This window comes from Ornithorhynchus anatinus, chromosome X4, assembly GCF_004115215.2.
Source record: "Ornithorhynchus anatinus isolate Pmale09 chromosome X4, mOrnAna1.pri.v4, whole genome shotgun sequence".
In the NCBI taxonomy this organism is placed as follows: Eukaryota; Metazoa; Chordata; class Mammalia; order Monotremata; family Ornithorhynchidae; genus Ornithorhynchus; species Ornithorhynchus anatinus.
This window is the reverse complement of record NC_041752.1, coordinates 4738067-4749550: the sequence shown is the minus strand read 5'-3', so window position 1 is coordinate 4749550 and position 11484 is coordinate 4738067. Positions and strand designations below refer to the sequence as shown.

Sequence of the window (11484 nt, the reverse complement as noted above, 5' to 3'; positions counted from 1 at the left end):
AACCAAAAGAGAACGGTATCGGCGGAGCCGAGATCGGGGAACGTTTCCGGGAGACGGGGTGGCCGACAGCGTCGAAGGCGGCCGAGAGGTCGAGGAGGATTAGGATGAAGCAGAGGGCGTTGGACTGGGCAAGGAGGAGGTCATCGGTGGCCTCTGAGAGGGCAGTAAGGCGGGCACCTACTGCCCACCCATCGCAGTTACCCAAGCTCTCTCCCCCCTCACCGCCCGGAGGCCAGAACTCGGGGCAGAGCGGGACCGAGCCGCCACAGATAGAACCGGGACTCCCTCTTTGGGCAGAGCCCGGGAGAGCCACTCTCTTGTCCACAGGCCTGTGGGGACGGCTCAGAGATCTCTTCCGGAGACAGGAAATGAAGAGGCGACAGGCCGGAGTCGATGAGTAATTTTTATTGGAAAAATACGGAGGCAGAGAGACGGAGAATCAGAAAGGCTGTAAACGCCGGGTCACTCTAGCTGAATAAAAAGCAGCAGCACAAGGACCAAGGGAAATGCCCTTGGATTTCTCAGAATGCATTGTAAACCATCTCCGGGGCAGTGGGAGCCGTGTTCATTTCCCACCCTCGGCGTGGGGCGTTGGTTTGGGGGGGGCAGGGGGTGGTTGTGAAGTTGGTCCTCAGAAGGAGCAAGGAGCCCGTGGGGAAACTCCAAAGGTTTGTGTGAGAGAGTTCATCAAGAAACATCCCAACCTGGGCCCTCTCCCTTCTCTCTGCCCCTAACTCAGCTGCGCTTTCCCTCGCCACGACCGCAGGGCCCCTGCTTTTGGAGTCGGCACGGGTCTTGTTCCTTGAGGACCAGCCGGGCCCCTTAGGCAAGAAGAAAAGGGGAGGGACCCGCAGGCCCGGGGTACATCCCCACACCCGGCTGCACGATTCTGTGCGGGGCCATCTCTTATCGAGCATCGCGCGGTGCAGGGCACGCTACCCGTACGGAATCACCGGGGAAGGGACTGAGGATGGAGCGAACGGGCAGACCCGAGGGGAGAACAGGTAGGAAAGGCCAAACGGAGAACGGGAAGATGGGACCGAGGGGAAAGCTGGCGGAGCAAAGTAGAGAGGCGGTCGGAACTGAGGAAAGAGTAGGATAGGCCGAGGGAAGAGGGGAGGGCAGGGGGGTGAGGTCAAGGAGAAAATGGACGGGCAGGGCAGTTCCGCCGGGGGAGCCCGAGGAGGGTTGGGGTCTCAGCAGGTGGAAAGGCACCGCGGCCAACCGCCTGCCTCCACAAGCCAGCGGCCTTCCTACCTCACAGTAGGCCCGGGCTTTCGGACACTGAGGCCCGGGGCTCTTCCCACATCCCGGCAAGGGCTCGGGTGACCCACCCCCAGGTCCGGGGGGGGGGGGGATCGGGGTGATCTTCTGCCCCACGCCGCAGGCCCCCTGGAGCCTCCTGGACGGAGCCAGCCAGAAACAAGAGTTGGGCGGGAGGTGGGATGAGAGCGGGATGGGGGCAGAGTGAGGGTAGGACAGGGTGGGATGGGTTGGCCTCCTTCCAGGGTCTTAACCTATGCACGTTCATTTGATCAGGTGTAGCCCGGCCGGGTGGGGCGCGCCAGCCGGAATGGAGGAAGCCCAAGAGAGGGCACGCGTTCCCCTCCTCCACCCTCCGTGCCCCCGTTACCCCAGCTGGTCCCCAACCCCGCCAGCTCTGAGCGGATGCCGGGGGCCGGGCAGACCTGGGTAAGTCCTTGGTGGGGGACACAAAGGTGAGGAGCAGGAGCACCCCGACGCTAATCCCGACAGCCACCGGAGCTCGGACCACCACCGCGGGTCCCAGAATCCTTCGCTCGGCCAAGAGGGCGGCAGCCGGAGAGGGCCCTGGCTGAGAAGGGCCCTCGCTGCTCGGGGCGGCGCAGAGTTGGGTCCGGGGGCCGGGCCCACGTGGAGTCTCCTCCCCCAGACCCGGAGCTCACATGAAAGTGGAGTCCAGCTGGCTGGTATCGTGATGGCTGCGGGCGCGAGCCTCAAACAGCTGCTTGATGAGCGCCAACTTCTCCTGCTCCAGCTGAGTGATTCGCTCGCTCTTTTCCGTCACCTCCTTGGAGGGGGCAGTGGGGAGGGTCAGCGCGGCCCACCTGGAGGCGGACACGGCCCGGCCCGACCCCCCCGCCAGCCCAATCTCCGGACGCCCGGACCCTCGCGGGACTGACCGCGCCCCTGGGGGGCAGGGGGAGAAGAGACGGGTGAAGGGGGCAGTCTCGGGCACTCGGGGGGGGGGGGGGCAGGCTGGGTTCTCCGGCCTCCAGCGGTCATCGCCCTCGCCCCACATTCTCTGAGACAGTCACCCCTCTCTGCCCTCCCCCTCCCCGAGTCTTCTCCCATCTCTGAGGAGAGCCAGGCCCCTCACCTTGGTTAGGAGCCGATTTTGCTCCTTGAGCATGTGGATGATATGGTGGTGGTGGTCGTGGGGGTGGTCCTGGGGGTACCCTCCGGCGAGGCGAGCCACACCGAGCAGGGGGCCAGCCTGGACGCTCGATCCGGAGGAGGAGGACCCCACGTTCTGGTGGGGGAAGCGGGATTAATTAAGCGATCGTCAGTGGTATTTAATCGAGTCCTTACGGTGTTCAGACCACTGCGCTAAGCACTTGGGAGAGTACCGTTGGTAGACCCGGCCCCTGTACACAAGGGGCTGAGGCTGGGGTGAATATTCATCGATTCAGTCGTATTTATTGAGCGCTGACTGTGTGCAAAGCACTCGGGAGAAGATAACACGACGACAGACGGACACATTCCGGCCCTCGGCGAGCTGAACAATCCCTGCCATCAAGGAGCTTACAGTCTAGTGGGGCGAGGCAGACATATTTTAACGTCTAATAAAATGTTTACTTTAAAATCACAGGGAGGGGAAACGGCCAAAGCGGCGAATAGGCACCTTATTCAATCCCATTTGAGTGCTTACTGCGCGCCGTTCTATTGTAATCTACCAAGCATTCATTCATTGAATCCTATTTACTGAGTTCTCACTATGTGCAGAGCACTGTATTAAGCGCTGGGGAGAGTACAGACATATTCCCTGCCCACAGTGAGCCGCTCTGCACATAGTAAGCGCTCATTAAATGCCATTAATGATGACGCAGAATACTGGACTAAGCACAAGGCATAGAGGATAGAGCACAGGCCGGGGAGGCGGACGATCATGGGTTCTAATCCTGACTCCGCCACTTGTCTGGTGTGCGGCCACTTCAATTCTCTGTGCCTCAGTTGCCTCATCTGTAAAACGGGGGTGAAGGCTGTGAGCCCCGTGTAGGACAGGGACTGGGTCCAACCCGATTTGCTTGTATCCACCCCGGCGCTTAGTAGAGTGCCAGGCACATAGTAAGTGCTTAACAAACGCCATTATTATTATTATTATTATTGTTATTAACTACCAGCCCCACTCACCATCCCCACTGTCACCAGACTTTAAGAATGGAGGAAGTAAAAGGAATATTTGGAGGTGAATGAGGAAAGACATGCTTTGTACAATATCTCCCACTCAGATCTCTCCTGGGTCTCACAGCCTAACTCTTCAGGTGAGCAGAGACACCAGTTCAGATTGAAAAGGCAAAATCTGCCGTACCCTGGAGTTGGTATTTAAATCTCTCTCGGGTGTCCACGGGCAACCACCGCAACCAGCAGCAGCAGCAGTGAGGCCCAGTGGATGGAGTGCTAGCCTGGGAGTCAGAAGGACCCGGGTTCTAATTCCGGCTCTGCCACCTATCTGCTGTGTGACCTCGGATGAGTCACTTCACTTTTCTGTGATTCCGCTCCTTCATCTGTAAAATGGGGGTTAGGACTGTGAGCCCCCATGTGGGACGTGGACCGTGTCCAACTTCGTTAGCGGCGTGGCTCGGTGGAAAGAGCCCGGGCTTCGGAGTCAGAGGTCATGAGTTCGACTCCCGGCTCTGCCACTCGTCAGCTGTGTGACCGTGGGCGAGTCACTTAACTTCTCTGTGCCTCAGTTCCCTCATCGGTAAAACGGGGATTAAAAGTGTGTGAGCCCCACGTGGGACAACCTGATGACCCTGTATCTCCCCCAGCGCTTAGAACGGTGCTCGGCACCTAGTAAGCGCTTAGCAGATACCAACATCATTATTTATCCCGGTGCTTAGAACGGTGCCTTGTACAGAGCAAGCGCTTAACAAATACCAATTTTTTTACTTTTTTTTTAAAAAGAGGGGGTAGAGAACGCTCCGCACCTCTGGCCCGAAGAGGGTGCTGGGGGCTCACGCTGCTGGGGGAACCACTGGCGGGCGGGGGGTGGCGAGGGCCAGTTTCCAGCCGGCCCTGCGGCAGGGCCCGGACGGAGGACCGCGGCCGAAGCACTGACCTTTCCTGAGCACGCGGCAGCCAGGAGTTCTCCCAGGCAGCGGATCACCTCCTGTAGCTTGGGCAGCAGCTGCCCCAGGGGACTGACGCTCCCCTCGTCCACGGCGTCCTGGACGGAGGAGGAGGAGGAGGAGAAGGAATCTAGAGGTCTGAGGGCAGGACCGCGGCCCGGGTCCCCCCGGGGAAACCCGAAGCGGGGACTCGAACATCCTCTGCGGAAGTCGGTCAGTCATTTATACTTACTGAGCGCTTACTGCGTGCAGAGCACTGGCCTAGGCACTTGGGTGGCACAATATAACAACAGACACATTCCCTGTGTGACCTTGGGCAAGTCACTTAACTTCTCTGTGCCTCAGTTACCTCATCTGTAAAAATGGGGATTAAAAAATGTGAGCCCCATGTGGGACAATCCGACGACCCTGGATCTACCCCAGCTCTTAGAACAGTGCTCAGCACATAGTAAACGCTTAACAAATACCATAATCATTATCATTATTATTCCCCGCCCACAACGAGCTCACCGTCTAGAGTTGGGGGAGACCGCCGTTAATAGAAATAAAGAAATGGCAGGCACGGACGTAAATGGGGTGGGGATGAATAAAGGGAGCGAGTCAGGGTGAGGCAGAAGGGAGCGGGAGGAGAGGAAAGGAGGGCGCAGTCAGGGAAGGCCTCTTGGAGGAGATGCGCCTTCAGTGAGGCTCGGAAGGGTGAGGGGGTGATGTCGGCACCATCCTCGGGGGGAGGGTTGGGGGAGCCAAGAAGAGAAGGGGCTTCTGGGTCAGGAGAGCTGTGGGGAGAGCCAGACTCACGTTACTCTTCTTGCTTTTTCCCAGCTGCCTCTGGCGCTCGTTGACCAACTGTATCTGCCGCCGGTACCACTGGTGACTCTGCTCCATCATCTCCAGGCCCTGAAGCAGGATGGCTTTCTCTCGCTCCAGCTCCCTCATCTGCTGCAGCTGCGAGGACAGCGGCCAGCCCCCCTCAGCCTCCCTCGGCCTCCATAGCCCTCGGCTACCCCTCCTCGGTCTCTGTACCCCAACAACCCGCCTCCGCTCGGCCTCCCCGGCCCACAGCCTCCTACTCGGTAAGTGCTCACCACGAGCCAAGCGCTGTTCTAAGCGTTATATACCAGCACTGTAATTTATCATTAGGCCACGCCGCTCTCCTAGTCGGCGAGGCCCTCGGGGGTTAGAAAGGGAGGCTGCGGGGACTTTAGGGGACGCCCGTTTCATCTTATGCCGTCGTCTCCGGCCCACAGCGACGCCCCGGAGGCATCTCTCCCGGAACGCCCCGCTCTCCATCCGCGATCGTTCCGGTAGCGGATCCGGTGGTCAAAATCCGGAAACGGTTGACCCTCGCCTCTTTCCGCGCAGCAGACTTGAGTCTCCTCCCTCGACTCTCCCGTGCCGCCACCGCCCAGCGCGGGTGAGTTTTGACTGGAAGCAGGTGGCCTGCCACCCGCTAGCCGCTGCCCGAGCTGGGAATGGAATGGGTAGGCCTCTGCTTGACTCTCCCTCCTTCAGTCGAGGCTGCTAGAGGCCTGGAAACCCTCCAGGTCCGACCCCCGAGAGGGAATCGGGGGTCTCAGGAGGGGCTGAAGAAGGGGAAAAGCGAGGTGGAGGTTCATTCATTCATTCAACCGTATTTACCGAGCGCTTACTGCGTACGTTTAGTCCGCGAGCCCGTCAATGGGCAGGGATCGTCTCTACCTGTTGCCGAATTGTACATTCCAAGCGCTTAGTACGGTGCTCTGCACATAGTAAGCGCTCAATAAATACTATTGAATGAATGAACGCAGAGCACCGTGAGCGTGGGAGTCGAGGGGGGAGGAACAGAAGAGTCGCCAGGTAAGGGAGAGACGCCGCCTGCCACTCGGGGTGGCGTAGAGAGAGACGGGTGCCCAGTCCTTCCTCCGCGCCTCTGCCCGAGGGTCCGGGTGGGAAGCCCGGCCGCGCCTTACCGTGCTGTAGTCCACGCCGTCGGTGATGGTGTGACGTCTCTGCTCCACACGGCCGCGCCGGTGGGGGCGGCCAGAGCATTCCGGGGCCGGGCCGCCGCCTGGGGTCGGGGGGACAGTCGCTCAGCTCTGCACGCGGGAGCTCTCCCTCAGAGCCGCGGCCGGGGTCCGGACGGTCCACCCTGGGTCGGCTCGGGCCTCCTCTCCTCTTCTCCCTCTCCCGTCTGCGTCGCCCTGATTCGCTCCCTTCGTTCATTCCCCGCCCCCCCACCGAGTCCCACACCGCTTCTGTCCATTATCTGTCATTTATTTCTTTCTATTAACGTCTGCCTCCCCCTCTAGACTCTAAGCTCGTCATGGGCAGGGAATGTGTCTGTCATCCTGTTCTATTGGACTCTCCCAAGTGCTGAGTAAAGTGCTGTGCACACAGTAAGCACTCAACAAATTCATTCATTCGGTCACCTTTATCGATCGCACACTGTGTGCAGAACACCATGCTAAGCGCTTGGGAAGGTACAGTACAACAACAAACACATATATAAATACATATATAAAGGTGTGTACATATTGTTGTTTATATATATTGTTTATATATTTATTCTTTATAAATTTATGTTTATTGTACGCACCTTTATATATATTTATATATATGTTTATTGTTGTACTATATGTATATACATATATATAAATTCTATTTATTTATATTGATGCTCTTGATGCCTATTTACTCATTTTAAGTTCTGTCTCTCCGCTTCTAGACTGTGAGCCCGTTGTGGGCAGGGATTGTCTCTCTTTGTCTTCCGAGCGCTCTGCCCACAGTGAGCGCTCAATAAATACGATTGAATGAATGAACAAACAGTGACATTCCCTGCCCACAACGAGTTCACAGCTTGGAGGATGCTACTGAATGATTGAAATGACTCTCCCAACAGCTAAGGACGGTGCTCCGCACCCAGCAGGCGCTCAATAAATACAACCGACTGACCGTCCGACACCCCAGGACAGCTCCGGGTGGGAATCGAACGCTCAGACGGCGTCGAACGCTCAGACGGCGCCGACCGCTGAATAGCCGAGGAGCGCGTCTTCCCAACGCCTGCGGTCACGGGCCGGAGGGCAATACTTCAAATTCTGGATCAAAACCCTCCAGCCCGTCAGCTCCTCGTGGGCAGGGAATGTGTCCGCCATCTCTGTTATTATAGTTCTCTCCCAAGCATAAAATCCTTTATTTATTTGTATTAACGTCCCCCTCTAGACTGTGAGCTTGCTGTGGGTGGGAATGTTTCTGTTGGTTGTCCTACTGTCCTCTCCCAAGCGTTTAGTACAGTGCCTTGCACACAGTAAGCGCTCAATAAATACGATGGAATGAGTTACGTAGTGACTGTACGGAATGAGTGCCGTGCACAGAAAAGGCGCTCAGTAGATACAACTGATAAATCGACCGCTCGATCCCGAAGCCCATTAAGTCAGTTTGGGAGGCAGCGTGGCCTAGCGACCGGAGCATGGGGCTGGGAGCCAGGAGGCCTGGGTTCTAATCCCACCTCTGCCGCCGGTCTGCCATGGGTCCTTGGGCAAATCGCTGTGCCTCGATGCCGTCATCTGTAAAATGGGAATTCAATACCTGTTCTCCCTCCCGTTTTGACTACGAACCCCACGGGGGACCGAAACGGTGTCCGATCTGCACGTCGCTTAGCACAGAGCAAGCGGAAGTAGCGTGGCTTAGTGGCAAGAGCCCCGGGCTTGGGAGTCAGAGGACGTGGGTTCTGATCCCGGCTCCGCCACTTGTCAGCTGGGTGACTTTGGGCAAGTCACTTCACTTCTCCGGGCCTCAGTGACCTCATCTGTAAAATGGGGATGAAGACAGAGGGCCCCACGTGGGACGACCTGATGACCTTTTCTCTCCCCCAGTGCTTAGAACAGTGCTTGGCACACCGTAAGCGCTTAACAAATGCCATCATTATCGTCGTTATTATGCCCCAGCTCTCTCCCCGGGCCGCCCGGGGAGAAACGGAGACTACCCCCCGGGTGGGTAGGTGCCCCGGATAACCGAGCTGGCGGAATTCTGGGAACTCGCATTCGCAGGACGGTCTTCCGCGGACACCGAGCCCTTCCCTCGCCGAACGCCGTTATCCGATCTCTCCTCGTTCCCAGCTCGGCCCACGGTCCCGCTCCGGGCCGGCTCTCGGCTCACAGAGGGAGGCTTTGAGCCCATCGCGGCCCCGCCAGAGCCCCAGGAAACCGAGACGCTCCCGCGTCCTCCTGCACCCCTGGGAGCCGGGGACCGTCTGAGGTGAGAGGCTGAGGATGTCGCTCTGATGATAACAACAACAATACTCGTTAAGCACCGTGCCAGGCGCTGTTCTACGCGCTGTGGTAGATCCATGCAAATCGGGTTGGGCACAGTCCCCGTCCCACGTTGGGGCTCACGGTCTCAATCCCCATTTTACAGATGAGGGAACTGAGGCGCAGAGAGGTGAAGTGACTTGCCCGAGGTCACACAGCAGACAAGTGGCGGAGCTGGGATTAGAACCCGGGTCCTTCTGACGCCCAGGCCACGCTGCTTCTCTTGGATCTAAGCTTACACGGTGTCCCTTCCCCATCCCCAACTTGTAATAATCATAAATGCTATCTGTTAAGCGTTTACGACGTGCCAGGCACTGTACTGAGCGCTGCTGTAGAATCTCTCGCTAGACCGTAACCTTGATGAGGGCAGGGATCCTGTCTCCTCACTCCACCGGACTCTCCCAAACACTCGGTCCAGTGCTTCGCACACAGTAAGCGCTCAATAAGGCCCGTTGATTGATGAGCGGATTGAAGAAGGTGCGAGTGAGCGGAGAGAAAGCAAATGAGGGTGTTTTATAGAGAAGCAGGTGGCTCGGTGGAAAGAGTCCGGGCTCGGGCGTCTGGGGTCGTGGGTTCTAATCCCGACTCCGCCACCTGTCAGCTCTGCGACTTTGGGCAAGTCACTTCACTTCTCAGTCACCTCGGCTGTAAAATGGGGATTAAGACCGTGAGCCCTACGTGGGACGACCCGATCACCTCGTATCTCCCCCAGCACTTAGTACAGCGGTTGGCACGTAGTAAGAGCTTAACAGACGCCATCATTATCATTGTTAAATCAAGGGCCTCCCACAGACAGACACAGGAGCTTCTCGGCCGCACGGAAAATCAATCGGTCGTATTTATTGAGCACCCACCGTGGGCAGAGCTCGGGAGAGCACCGTGTAAAGGAGTTATCAGGTGCATCCGCCGGCCATAACGAGCTTAGGGTTCAGAGGGGGAAACATATTAACGTAAGGAAATTACAGAGAGGTACCTGGGTGCCACGGGGCCGACAGAGAGTAACCGTCAGATACGAAGAGGGAGAAAGTCAGTCGTATTTACCGAGCGCTTCCCGGGTGCAGAGCACCGGGCTAAGAGCCGGGGAGAGTACGGCGGACCGAGATGACGGTCACGTCCCCTGCCCGCGGCGAGTTTCCGGTCTCGAGGGGGACCCAGACGATAATATAAATGAAACGACGGACGCGGACATGAGCGGCGTGGGGCTGGGGGACGGTGGCGGACGAAGAAAGGGAGCGAGTCCGGGCGACGCGGGAGGGGGCGGGAGAAGAGGAAAGAAGGGCGCCGTCGGGGAAGGCCTCTCGGAGGAGGCGTCCCCCCCGATAAGGCTTCCAAGTGGGGGAGCGGCATCGTCTGTGAGACCTGAGGAGGGAGGGCGTCCCAGGCCAGAGCAGGAGGCGGGGGAGAACCGGGGAAACCCCAGCCGAGCGGCGAGGGCTCGGGAGCCGGGGGCTGTGGGTTCTAATCCCGGCTCCGCCGCCCGTCAGTGGGGCGAGCACGGGCCGGTCACTTTGCTTCTCCGGGCCTCGGTTCCCTCATCTGGGAAATAGGGGTGAAGCCCGGGAGCCCCACGCGATGACCTCGCATCCGTCCCCACCGGGGCTCAGATCGGTGCTCGGCACGCGGTCAGCGCTTAAGGAATACCCACCTCGTTCGTTCGATGGTATTTACCGAGCGCTTCCCGGGTGCGGAGCACCGTGCTGAGCGCTTTAAGGGATACCGACGTTCTCCATCCGTCATCCAGGCGGATTTACCGAGCGCTCACCGGGTGCCGAGCACCGCGGGGACGCCAAGGTTCTTCATCCCTCCATCCCTCCTCCGGTGGGGCTTCCCGAGCGCCGAGGGGGGCCGAGCACCGCGCCGGGCGGTTGGGGGGGGGTGGCCCGGGGGGCGTCCGGGGGTCTCACCGGGGTCCCGTCGGGGGCCGTCGGCGCCGAGCAGGGAGGTCCGCAGCCCCGCCACCAGCCCGTCGAAGGTCAGCCGGCCGCCGGCCTGGGCCACGCCGCGCAGGGCGTCCGGTACGCCCCGGGGCAGGTCCCGGGCGTCCGCCTCCCGCCAGCGGGACTCGATGTCCCGCAGCTGGACGTAGCCCCTCCGCCCGTCGTCCAGGATGTCGAACAGGGTCCGCAGGCTCCTCAGGAAGGCCCGGGGCGGCCCGGGCGCCGACGCCCCCGCCGCGGACCGGCCTGGCCCCCGCGGGCTCAGCGCCATGGCCCCGATCCCCCCCGGAGCCCCCCGGCCCCCGCTGCAGACCCCCCCGGCCCCTCCCCGAGCTCCCTCTGCGGACCCCCGGCCCCTCTCAGCTCCCTCCGCGGACCCCCGGCCCCCGCTCCCGACCCCCAGATCCCCCCGGACCTCGCCCCCCAGCCCCCTCCGCAGACGCTCCGGCTCCGGCTCCGGCCCCTCCCCGAGCCCCCGCCGCAGCCCCCCGCGGCCAAGCGACGGTCTCCCCCCTGCTCCCCCTCGGGTCAGCGGGACGGACGGGGACCCCCCCCCCCCGGACCCCCAGAACGGCGGCCGGGCCGGGCCGCTCCCGCGTCAGGTCTCGCTCCCTCCCTCTCTCCCTCCCTCCGTCCGTCCGTCCGTCGGCACGGTGGCCTCCCATTGGCGGGCGGGGCGAGCGGCCCGCTTTGCATTGGCTGAGCCGGAGCCCCACCCGGTTTGATTTTTCGGGGCGGGTCGGCCGGCCGGGCGGCCGGGCGGCCGGGCGGGGAGCGCCGCCCGACGTTGTCCGGGGGGACCGGCGCCCGCCGCCCGCTCCTGCCGCCCCCTGCCCGCCTCCTCCTGCCCCCTGCCCCGTCCTGCCGCCCCCTGCCTCCTCCTGCCTCCTCCTGCCGCCCCCTGCCTCCTCCTGCCTCCTCCTGCCCCCT

At 60.5% G+C, this 11484-nt stretch overlaps 1 protein-coding gene across 1 annotated transcript; it reads right to left on the bottom strand.

The window, feature by feature from the left end:
- Positions 1-390: 390 nt before the first annotated feature.
- SAPCD2 (suppressor APC domain containing 2) lies at positions 391-10825 on the bottom strand. Its single transcript, XM_039910681.1, has 6 exons — positions 10522-10825; positions 6281-6378; positions 5130-5276; positions 4322-4429; positions 2360-2512; positions 391-2050 (listed from the first exon to the last, which is right to left on the bottom strand). The coding sequence occupies exons 1-6, from the start codon at positions 10823-10825 to the stop codon at positions 1922-1924; spliced, it is 939 nt and encodes a 312-aa protein (XP_039766615.1). The 3' UTR covers positions 391-1921.
- Between the last annotated feature and the right edge of the window lie 659 nt (positions 10826-11484).